This window comes from Lutra lutra, chromosome 11 (assembly GCF_902655055.1).
Source record: "Lutra lutra chromosome 11, mLutLut1.2, whole genome shotgun sequence".
NCBI lineage: Eukaryota > Metazoa > Chordata > Mammalia > Carnivora > Mustelidae > Lutra > Lutra lutra.
In genome coordinates this window covers 55,743,673-55,756,452 of record NC_062288.1, presented here as the reverse complement: position 1 = coordinate 55,756,452, position 12,780 = coordinate 55,743,673, and the positions used below count along the sequence as shown (strand labels likewise).

General features: G+C 41.1%; 1 protein-coding gene across 3 annotated transcripts in view; it reads right to left on the bottom strand.

Moving 5' to 3' along the window:
* Positions 1-11,783, bottom strand: part of KLHL7 (kelch like family member 7) — a 65,805-nt gene extending 54,022 nt beyond the window's left edge. For 2 of the 3 annotated variants that reach the window (XM_047694762.1, XM_047694761.1), the window contains exon 1: positions 11,395-11,767. Coding sequence is in view for 1 of the 3 variants with exons in the window: in XM_047694761.1 (XP_047550717.1) it covers positions 11,395-11,514 (120 nt within the window). In the remaining 2 variants the exon portion in view is untranslated. Of the gene's footprint in view, positions 1-11,394 lie in introns of all 3 variants that reach the window. The other variant, XM_047694764.1, reaches the window with a different exon arrangement.
* Between the last annotated feature and the right edge of the window lie 997 nt (positions 11,784-12,780).

The window sequence follows — 12,780 nt, the reverse complement described above, 5'->3', positions numbered from 1 at the left end:
ACACCACATACAGATGGACAGAGAGAGACAAACACACACACAACACACACATAAATGTGTGTGTGTGTATGTATATCCATTCTCCTTTTCCTTTCAGGGAAAAGCCTTATAACAGTGGTTTTCAAACTTTTTAAGCGGCAAAATCCATTTTCAAGTGATGTGATTTCACATAATTTACAGAGACAAGGGGTAGATGGTTTGGCTCAGGTCATCATCTTCAGGTCCTGAGGCTGAGTCCCACATTGGGGGGGGGTGGGTCCTTGCTCAGTGGGGAGCCTTATTCTCCCTCTCCCTTTGCTCTCCCCCTGCTTGTACTCTCTTTCAAGTGAATAAATAAAATCTTTTAAAAAAATAAAAAAATAAACATTTAAAAAAATGTACACAGACAAAACGCTTTCTATATAGTCAGACTTAGCCTAGCAACCAAGGGATGGAAGAAGCTCCCCTCATGCTTAACGATTCACTCGCAAATGCTTTGCTTCTGATATCACCAATCAGTCCTTCTGAAGGTGGATTCTGCTAGTTTGAAGATATGAGGACCCAAAAGAAGAATGCTTCAAACAAGTGACAGAGTAATATTTTTACAGAATTAGAAGTTAAGGCTACAACCTGTGTATTTAGTCATTCTTCTCGCACTGAGTAGAAAGAACAAAAGTTATTACATTTGGTTAGCTGCCTGAATCTGAAGGAAAAAGAAAAAGGTTTCTCTTCTCTATGGGACAGAAGATAGCTGGAGCTCAGGGGATCCCCTTGGGTACCTTCTTGTTGTTGGGAGAGAAGAGTCCTCTATGGTTCTCTTGAATTCCTACATATCTTCTTGGACATGCCATGGGCCATTTCTCAGGGTTATGTTGGCAGTAAGCAACGATAAGGGATGAGACAGTCTTCCCTATAGGAGTAAAGAATAGGCTTGCTTACTGTTTGCTATAAAATGACAGACTCCTTAAGCTCAGTGTTCATCCATAGCTACGACACAAACCCACTGTGTGTATAACACCCATCTGGGCCCCAGTGGGTCACCCTCATAGTACTTGTGGGACAAGGGGAACTGACACATACATGTGGAAGCTCATGATACTGTGCTGTGACTAATCAAATCTGTTGTCTCTAACCTAGGAGTCTCATGTCTTCTGCCAGCATCCATCAAACAGCAATAGGCTAACTACTCAGCTTATAAATACTGTAAAACCAAATCCCAGGCCCCTTGCTGGTACTAAATCCAGTAATAAATGTTAATGAAAGACTAAAGTGACCCTATACAGGCAAGACCAAAGGTTCAAGACACCTAGGAATAAAGGAATAGGTCATGCCATCAGATAAAGAACCCTGACCTGCAGGTCCTAAAGAATAGGAATAGGCAGTGAAAGAAGAAATTATGAATAATAAAAATATTAACAAATAAATAATAAACAATGAATGAGGCTTCTATTTTTATTTTCATCCTTGCTCTTATATTTATTTAAGTTTTAACTATGAAATTTTTCCCTCCATAATCATGTAAAGAATCTATTAAGAATTAGGCCTCAGAATCTTGAAATGACTATAGAAGGAATGGATATCACCAAGTAATCTTTTTTTCTTTTTTAAAGATTTTATTTATTTATTTGACAGAGATCACAAGTAGGCAGAGAGGCGGGCAGAGAGAGAGGAAGGGAAGCAGGCTCCTCAGTGAGCAGGGAGCCCAATGAGGGGCTCGATACCAGGACCGAGATCATGACCTGAGCCAAAGGCAGAGGCCCTAACCCACTAAGCCACCCAGGCGCCCTATCACCAAGTAATCTTGAAGTCAGATATAGTTAAGTGAAAAACCTGATGACTTTTTTTTTTAATGGATTCTGGCAATCTAGCATCCAATTTCCTGCCTATTAGAACCCCAAGCTCCCATTTCTGGAAAAATTCCTCTTTATGAACTATGTTGGTAAGAGGGCAATATGGAAGCTAAGAGTCACTTATTTACTTTTTTTTTTTAAGATTTTATTTGACAGAGAGAGAGAGATCACAAGCAGGCAGGCAGAGAGAGAGGGGGAAGCAGGCTCCTCGCTGAGCAGAGAGCCTGATGCGGGGCGCCTGGGTGGCTCAGTGGGTTAAAGCCTCTGCCTTTGGCTCAGATCATGATCCCAGAGTCCTGGGATCGAGCCCGCATTGGGCTCTCTGCTCAGCGGGGAGTCTGCTTCCTCCTCTCTCTCTGCCTGCCTCTCTGCCTACTTGTGATCTCTCTCTGTCAAATAAATAAATAAAATCTTAAAAAAAAAAAAGTTTTCACTTTCTGTCTCACTATCCCCTACATCAGTAAGGTAGGTCAATATAATATTATGGTCATTGTTGTGCACATACAAACATAAAAGTCTAAAGAAGTTGTGACTTGCCCAATGTCACACAATTAGTAAGAAGACAGAACTAGGATTCAAACCCAGATCTGTTTGACTCCAAAATCCATGTTATTTCTGCTATTGCATACTGTTTCCCACAGCAATGAGTGACTAAAGGCAACAGTACTAAAAGAAATTTTATAGAAGATACAAAGCCACTTTATTTTTAAAAAATATTTTATTTGATAGAGAGAGAGAGAGAAAGAGTGCGCACGCGTGCGCATAAGCACAGGAGCAGGAGGCAGAAGGAGAGGGAGAAGCAGGTTTCCTACTTTACAGGAAGCCCGAAGGGGGGCTCAATCCCAGGACCCTGGGATCATGACCTGAGCTGAAGGCAGACACTTAACCAACTGAACCACCCAGGTGCCCCATAAACCACTCTAGAATAATTTTTCATGATAAAAGTTTACAGTATAATATTAAATTGTGATTCAACTTAAGTGCAAAATGAACTCATTTAATCCTGGCACACCATTTTCCAGCATGTTAACCTTACATTAAGTATAGAATTTACTGTATTTAGCATAGATGGCATATTCTTAAGACTGTCTCTCTTAAATATTAATCAACCACATTTTTGACAGTTTAACAGAATGAAACTAAATTGTATGCTATATTATTATGTACTAAAATATTTCATATGCTGGCTATTTCAATGACATGAATTTTTTTAAAACTTTTTATTTATTTATTTGATAGAGATCACAAGCAGGCAGGGAGTCAGGCAGAGAGAGATGGGGAAGCAGGCTCCCTGCTGAGCTCGATCCCAGGATCCTGAGATCATGACCTGAGCTGAAAGCAGAGGCTTAACCCACTGAACCACCCAGGCACCCCAACAATATGAATCTTTGTAGTAAATGTTCACTGGAGTAGCTAACTGACTTATAATTCTCCCCTCTCAGGAAATGGTCTCAGTACATAATGAGCCTTTCAAGATCATGTTTGTGCTACAAGACCTTGTTCTCCTTAGCATATATAACTGATTCAAAGGTTTAGCACTCAACCCAAGCTAGGTCTATCAGATACTCTCTATCCAGAATTTGAAACTCTGCAACAGGTTAATGGTAGTCAGAGCTGAAGTCCAATGAAGGCAGTGTCCCAGACAAAGGCTAGAGGGCTTTGGGGTTGGCATGGTTCTTGCATCTCCCAAATCTTGACTGTCTTTCTCCTCTTCAGAAGGGAATTTTAATACAATCAGGTCTCCCTTAAGATACACTTCTGTGGTTCATTCAACACACATGGGGTAAGTGTCATGATGGCAGCATGCACTTTATACTACTGGAGTTTATTTATTTATTTATTTATTTATTTTGGAGTTTATTTTTTTTAATGTGGAGATACACATACGTTTTTAGTTTTTATTTAAATTCTAGTTAGTTAACACACCATGTAATATTAGTTTGAATGTACAATATAATGATTCAACATTTCCATACATCACCTGGTGCTCATCACAAGTGCCCCCTTTTAATCCCCATCACCTATTTAACCCACTCCCCCCACCTTCCTTCTGGTAATATCAGTTTGGTCTCTATAATTAAGAGCCTGTTTCTTGGTTTGCACCCCCCCTTTCCCCTCCACTCATTTACTTTGTTTCTTAAATTCCATGAATGAGTAGAAATCATATGGTATTTGTCTTTCTCTGACTTAATTATTTTGCTTAAATAATACTCTCTAGCTCCACCCAAGTTGTTGTAAATGCCAAGATTTCTCTCTTTTAATGGCTGGGTAATATTCCGTGTGTGTGTGTGTGTATACACACATCTTCTTTATCCACTCATCAGTCAATAGGCACTTGGGTTGTTTCTGTAGTTTGGCTACTGCAGATAATAATGCTATAAATGTTGGGGTGCATGTATCCCTCTGAATTAGTATTTTTGTATTCTTTTGGTATATACTACTGGAGTTTGAAGAATATTAATCCCATCCTGAAAAGCTTGGGCCATACAGAAGACAGGTCCCTCTCCACGTATGTACTCATCACTTTGTCCTTCCTTTGTCCTCTAAAGTCTGCCCCCTCCCCCACCTCTCCATTAAAACTTAACTTGCTAAAACCACCAATTTTTAAATCCAAGGGACACTTTATCTTTTTTGGCCTCCTCACTACATTTGATACTCCTGACTGTCTCTTCTTTGTAACTTGTATCTTAGTTTCAATGACTTTAGTCCCTGCTGTCTTTCTTCCTTCTATACCTTAATCTCCAATGCACTTTTCTTCCTATCCTTTAAAATGTTGGTGCTCCCCGAGTTTCATCCTCTGTCCACTTTTCTTCTTACTCTGCCCTCAACCTCTAGGTGTTATCAACCATACCATGACATCAACTATTTACTTAACAAATATCTGAGCACCTATGTTGTAGATGTTAGCAATACAGCACTGAGTAAGGCAGTGTCCCTGCCTTCATGAAGCTTAGAGCCTAGTAGCAAAGACATACATTAAGTCTTTCTTGCCTTTACAGAGATGATCAGTGTGTGAACCAAAGGACTGGAGTATATAATAACAGAGGTCCTTAACATAATGTAGGGCATTCGGGAAGGAAGTGGCATTAAAGTAAGAACTGAAGCATGAATAGGAGAGAAAGAGAGTTAAAAGGCATTGGTACATTTCAGGCTCTGAAGGGAGACAGGTGCCTGGAGTGAAATGGCTAAGAGAAGAATGGTATGAAATCTGACTGAAACAGATTGGGATCACATCAGACAGGGCTTTGAAACCCTGGTTAAGAATAAATATTCCTTACAAATCTATGATAATAAACCTCAAAAAACCTTCAAAAATACTGGCAGCAATCCTACCAATTCTACTCTTAACAAAAATTACTTGCCTCGACTTCTAGCTTCATTTTCCTCCTTCATTCTAGTGGATGATCTCATCTACCACTTTCAGAGAGAACAAAGGCCTCTGGACAGAAACTCCTTTATTCTCTTGATTCCAAACACACCTATATACCCACCTCTCTTCCTTCCCACTCTTACAGAAGAGAAACTGTCCTTCTCCCGAGAGAGATTAATTACTTTTACTTTAGATCTCATCTCAGGAATCATCTATCAATTATCCATTCTGTCTCATATACATTCAAGTGCTACACCTCAAATGAATTCTTTTTAAAATTTTTAAATTTAAATTCAACTGAAATAACATATACTGTATTATCAGTTTCAGCGTTAGAATTTAGTGACTCATCAGCGCATACAACACCCAGTGCTCATTACTTCAAGTGCCCTCCTTAATGCCCATCATCCAATTATCCCATCCCCACCTCCCCTGAAGCAACCCTCAATTTGTTTCCTATAGTTAAGAACCTCTTATGGTTTGCTTCCCTGTTTTCATCTTATTTTTCCTTCCCTTCACTTATGTTCAACTGTTTCTTAAATTCCACATGTAAGTGAAATCATATGGTATTTGTCTTTCTCTGATTGACTTATTTTGCTTAGCATAATACCCTCTAGTTCCATCCATGTCATTGCAAATGGCAAGATTTCATTCTTTTTGATGGTTAAGTAATATTCCATTACATTATATATACGTCACATATCATTATATATCTCACATCTTCTTTATTCATTCATCTGTCAGTGGACATCTGAGCTCTTTGCATACCGAGTGAATTTTTCCCTTCCAGTTTTTAAGCACACTTACATCTCTCCAATTTAAACAAATAAAACCAAACGAACTTCATTTGACTTCCCTACTTCCTTCAGGGCCAAATTTCTCCAATGACTGTTTCAATTGTCTCCTATCTTACTCAAGATAATCTGACGTCCATCTGTCTCCCTCCTTCTCTCACTTGCACAACACAGATCTGGAGTTTTAGAATAAAGGCAAATCCCCCTAACTTGACTTAGGAGACTCTGCATGGGCAGGTCTCTAGCTACTTTTCCAGTTTCATCTTACACCATCCTCCCCCTAATGTTTGGTGCTCCAGCCACACTGGTCTTTAATCAGCCTCCTGCACTTGCCACTCTATGGTAAGTAGGTCTCTGAATCAGGGCCTCTGCATCTGTTGTTCCATCTACCTAAGAGGCTCTACCTTAAGGTGCCTAATTAACATGTACTCTTATTTCAACTCTCCATTCATTTACCAGTTCCTTGGGGAAATCTTCCTGATTTGATGGTCAAATCATCCAACCCCTCACAGTATCACATTCTTCTCTTTAATAATACCTACCACTGTTGCAATTTTACATTTCTTTTGTGTGACTGCTTGACTCATGTCTCACTCTCCTACTAGACTAAAACCTGAGCACGGACTGTCTAATTTTGCTCATCACTGCAACTATAGAATCTAGCAAAATGCCTAGCATACAGTGGGTCTCAGTAAGTATTCATCCAAATGGAGGAGTCAGAAAGCCAAATTGAGCTAGAGAAGTAAGTCAATAGTGAGCCAAAAAGGGGGGTGGGGCAGTGAATCTACCCACCCTTTGGCTTTAACAGGGGGAAGAGAGGTATTATTTATAGAGGAATATTGAAACTAAGAATGGGTAGACTGGACTGGATGGTTAATTTAAAAACTAGAGAAGTTAAAACATGCCTAAATGCTAGACTCTGGTAGAGAAGGAGAAGTTAAAGATGCTCAACAGAGATGGAATAACCAACAGTATAACTTTACTGACTAGGCTAATTGAGGGAGCCAAAGCCCAAGTGAAAGTATTGGCTTTAGATGGAAAGAGGCAGCTCCTTCACTGTAACAAAAATTAAGAACTGTCAAATAAGTATATAGATTTCGTGGTGGAAATTTAAAAGTTAGACAGTTCTAAAATAATGTCTTCTATTTATTTATGGTATCAAAAAGGGGTGATATACTGAAAGTATAGATACTGAGAGAGGACTCATTGTAGAGGAAAACAGGACTTACCTGGCAAAGAACTGCCCAGTAATGGGATATTTTCCAGCTGTGCTTAGAAACCTTGCACAAAAAAGGTAAACAGTCATCGATGCTTTTTATCAGATGGATGGGAAAAAAGGATGGAAGGTCATGAAAGCCTGGGGCATTGGAAAGGGAGTGAAGAGAGAGATGATTAACTCCTAAGTGGACAGAAAGAAGAAGACAGTGGAGAGTTAAAAATAGGAAGGTCTGGAGGATGGGAGTTGTCAATGGGAGCTGTTGGGGGAAACAAATGAGACAAAGCATGTAAAACACATTGCAGAATGGCTGGTTGAAAATAAATGCTCAAGAATTGTTTCTATTATTGAGAATTTAAGGCAGAAGGTTTAGATTATTCACAACAGACCGTGTAAAGATTAATGACTACTAGTAATTTACAATCTTGAAGAGTTGAGTGTACAGAAGTTGAGTCATTTTACTTAGTAAGCCCAGCTGACTGCTCAGCATCCAATCCTTAAATCAGCTTTTTTGTTCTCTCACATAATTCTCAATAGGGCTTTAACATAAGCTTTTAAATTCTAATTATGCTTTAATTCACTTAACATGAGGCAACTGTAAACTGTAGTGGTACTCAGGAAGGTTTCCTGAGTCTCCTGACCCTTAAGGGTCTCCTAGACTTCATTAACACAAGAGCCAAAGCAATTAGGTATGAAAAGTAGTGACTATGACCTAGCCCTACTTTGCAGAGCTCTTCTGTTGTTTATCAGGTAATAAAATTAATAAAATTAATCTAAACAAAAAGTTAAAGAAATAAAAATAAGGAAATAAAAAGGTGCTCAACCTAATTAAATAAGATGCTACTATACACCCACTAGAATGACTAACATTATAAAGACTGACAATACTGAGTGTTGATAAGGATGTAGAGTAAAAAACTAATACACAGCTGGCATAAGTGTAAACTGGCACAGCCTTGGAAACTAAATAACAGTATCTATTAAAGCTGAGTGTATCATAACTAATGACATGAGCAAAATATACAAAAATGTTCAAAGTAGTATATCCTGGGATGCCTGGGTGGCTCAGTTGGTTAAGTGTCTGCCTTCAGCGCAGGTTGCGATCTCAGGGTCCTGTAATCCGGTCCCGTATCAGGATCCTTGCTACACAGGGAGCCTAATTTTCGCTCTGCCTGCTGCTCTCTCTGCCTGTGCTCCCTCACTGACAAATAAATAAAATCTTAAAAAAAATAAGTAGTACGATTCTTCATAGTGCTAAACGAGAAATAACTCAAATGTCCATAATGATAGAATAAATTGTCATATATTTATACAATGGAATACTAAATACAATGAGGATGTACTAGAGCTACACAGAACCACATAATAAATATCACAAAAACAATGTTAGCTTTCAGAAACCAAAACCCAAGATTATATACCGTATAATTCCATTTATATAAGTTCTAAGACAGGAAAAAACAAATCTATGATGATAGAAGTTAAAACACTGGTTACCTTTGGAAGGTGGGTAGTGATTGAGAAGAATGTAAAGGGGGACCTCTAGTATGCTCTTCATGTTCTATTTCTTGTTGGTGGTGATATGTTTATTTTGCAATAATTCATTGAGCTACATGTTTATGATTTGTATCCTTTCAGGGATTCCTATATTTCATTGGAAAGTTTACTTTAAAAACAAAAGGCTAAAAATGACTGCAAGGATGATGAAGGAAAAGGCTCCATAAGAAGCTGAGGCTGCTGGCTCTGAAGAACCCCCACCGGCCACTATGTATAGAGTTGGCTGCCAGGCTACCGAGAGATGAAATGACCTAAATCATATTTATCTAAGATCACAAAACTAATTAATGGTAGAGCAGGAACTGGAATTCAGATATCCTAATTTTGCCATGTTCTCAACTTCCTGTAAGAATGTTCCTGGGTATGTACAGAAGGGTCCTTGTCATTGAGGCACACATTATTTTGATTCCCAAAGTAATGAGGTCATATGGGGAAGCAAAAATAGTCACAGCATAATATTCACTAAAGGACAAGAACATTTAAAAAACTGGTTCCCACTCAAACATTCTTCTGGCTCAGACCAATTTGTTTCTGCCAATTCCCATCAACTGCCCTTGTCAGTCATTCTTGGTGAGTGTCTCTTGCGGTACAAATGTTAAACAGAACAATACAAGTACAATGTAAATCAACCACCGACTGAAACTGCACATCTTGAAAAAGCTGCGGGACTCCATGAAGTTGGTAGAAGTTCTATTGGAGAATACCCGAATAACATGTAAAGCCATTGACAAAGAGAGAATCCAACATATTAATGTCAGTTAACCACGGTGGAAGAGATCCCTAGCTGTTCCACCCAGTATCTATTTTCCCCTTCCTACTAAGTAACAGTAACAGAATCCTGATTTTTCAGTAACTTTATTTCTAGCTTAACAGTAAATAAACAGAAGTTAAGGGGGCGCCTGGGTGGCTCAGTGGGTTAAGCCGCTGCCTCCGGCTCAGGTCATGATCTCGGGGTCCTGGGATCGAGTCCCACATCGGGCTCTCTGCTCAGCAAGAAGCCTGCTTCCCTCTCTCTCTCTCTCTCTGCCTGCCTCTCCGTCTACTTGTGATCTCTCTCTGTCAAATAAATAAATAAATAAAATCTTTAAAAAAAAAAATAAAATAAACAGAAGTTAATGTAGTCTAAAGCTAAGTCTAAGAACCAGATATGAATCAATTTTTAAACCCAAAGAGCTAAACATAGTTTCAGAAAACCCCCTCTTTTTCAAGTAAACAACTGATGCTGCAACCTAGTTGCACCCTATCTCCATAAGGAATGAGGCAATGCTTCACCATGCTGGTGTGGATAGACAAAACCACGTATCTGGGGGGAGTGGGAGGGTTGTTGGAAACAAATTTGAGCACTGGTGAATGGTATTCACCCTTTACAAGCAGACACTTGTTAAATAAATGCACCAGTAATATGAAGTCACTGGTGTTATAAATATAAAAAGGTTAACAAAAAAGGCACTTGAATGTATACATGAAAATAGATAAATGAAAGTAAGTTACACACAATACTGAATTCAGACGTTCACAGCTACTTCGGCACAAAAGCCTGAAAGATTTAAAGGCATTTGGACAGATATCTACTGCATTCATGCACCATGCCAGGAGCTGATGAACAAAGACAAGATCCCCGCAGTCAGAGTTTGCTTAAAGAAACCAGAAGCTAGTATCTTCATATAAATCTTAGATTCCTGTCCTGTTTTCCATATTCTCATGAGAACCACTAAGTAAGCAAATGAGGTTTTGCTATTATTCATAGGCACATCCTTTTGTCTTCTCTAAAAACAGAACCACGGTTACAAAACAGAAACATTCCCGCATCTCCTTAGATGCGCATTTTTTAGAAATAAGGCTTACGGAATAAAAAAAATTAATCAAGTGACTTTCCTACGCCCTTTGGTATAAGAGGTCATGGAATTTAAAAAACAAACAAAACAGAAAACATCTCTAGTGCACATTCTCCGTGTTAAAATCCATTCTTTTCATAACCCACCTTTCGCAGACGTGAAGACTTTCATTAATGCGCCACACATCAAAGACAGAACAAAGAGCTGCTCTTAATCACAGAGGCGCACAGGGGCCTTAAAAGACTGCGCGGTATTATCGGTGACTGTTTCTGCTCGAAATTAACACGTACAGGAGAATTTGTCTCCAACTAGCTCCTCCCGGTTAACACAGAGGAGGGGCGGGGATCCTTATTTAAGAGGAGCTGATTTCAGGCCAGCTGTGCCTTTCCCTTTGGGGGCTTCGGGTTGGGCTGTGCCAATGGGCTTCTCCGCACAAAATCTCACGACACCTGAGCGGCTCGCCAATGGAGGGATCCTCGCCTCACAAAGAGATAACTAGGGCAGAGCTGTTACACAACCGATACGCGACGCCGAATGCCAGCCGGGGGAGTCTCCCAGGAGTGGGACTTGGGAGCCACAGCATCCGCAGACGAGGAGACGCTGCGGCTCGAGAACGGTTTAAAGCGACCCTCGACTCAACAGCAGCTCGGCCGGCGTGCGAAAATGGAAGGAAGGGCGAGGGCCAAGGAAGAGAGCCGCGACCCCGCCCGGCGCGGTTTCTGCCCAGGGAGCCAGGGGCGCGAGTCCCGGACCCCCTCCCCCATGGCGTCCGTCACTCCCACAAAGGCGGTACCTGTTTCCGCATGTTATTCATGACGCCCATGAAGCCCGCCAACAATTTAGCTTCTTCTCGAGCAGCAAGTTTCTTCTCGGTCTTCTTCTTGCTGCTCTTCTCCACCCCGGAGGCTGCCATCCTCCGTCAGCTCGGTTCACGCCCGGGGCTGGCCGGGCCGAGCGAGGGGTTGCACGCTCCGGGCACGCTGGGGCTTCTGTTTACCAAACAGCGCGGCCGGGACTGCGGCTGCAGCGCCCTGCTGCCCGCGCGGCCACTGCGGAAGGACAAGGCCTGGCGGCCCCCTCAGAAACTCACCGGGAGGCGACGTCGCGGGCTCGGCAGCGTCCCGACAGAACCGGAGCCGGGCGGACGAGTCTGCGCACTTGGCTCGCGGGGGCGGGCGCGCTCCGAGGGGAGCAGGGGGCGAGGCCTGCGCGTCACAGCGGCGCGCGGCTCGTATGGGAGCAGTGGCGCGTCACTGCCGCGCGCCTCTTCCGGCGACGCGGGGCCGGTCTCCTTCTTTTGTCGCCGCCGGCTGCCGACCGGCTTAGGACCTCCAGCCGCTCCAAGGGCGTGCATGGTCTTCCGTTTCCCCAAGCCAGGTTTTACAGATTTAGGTTATGTGGCTAGATTTTTTTTGGGTACATAGGCAGTATCTCCCCTTAGTGTAAGCACCACAGGAACCGGGTTGGTGTTTTCTTCCCGGCAGCATCACAGCCTGGCAAATTGTAGACGCTCAATATGTATTTACTAAATGATGAAAGATGATTACGTTACTGCAAGTGAAAGGCATCGTACATGGAACACAAGAGCTGTTTGCTTGATTTATCAAAACAAAAACACACAGTCCCGTTGGTGTCTCCTTGATGTGGAATGCCGGCTTACTTAGGCTGGTTTACTTAGTGTTTGAAACCAGATGAGGTATCAGCTCCAGAAATCTTCAGTTAGCCCAGTTAGCCTTCCCCAAGTATTCTACCGTGACGCGAAATTCAGTCACAGGACTCAGGAAAAGGCTTTTAAAAACAAAAACAAAAACAAAAACAAAAACAAACACGATAATCTGTTCTTTCTAGTGTATGGTAACAATACAAGATTATTTGAAATTGTGCATTATTTTACATTCTGAAAATTTTCTACATATCCTTTTAATTTTCTACCTAGGTCTATATAGGCATATACAGAGACATATTTTATGGAAAATAATTTACACTATTGAAGCATTATGCTTTCTCTTGACAAACGATATGCAATAACTCACATGAAAGCAGGTGGCATATAAGCCTCCATTTATATGAAAGAGTAAGGGATTTATGTCTATGGGCCCTTTATCTTTCTTCTTTTAATCTAGAGGGTTCCATATCTTCTATTTTAACTAGTCAATAATTTGAGGTTCTAGAGTGGACC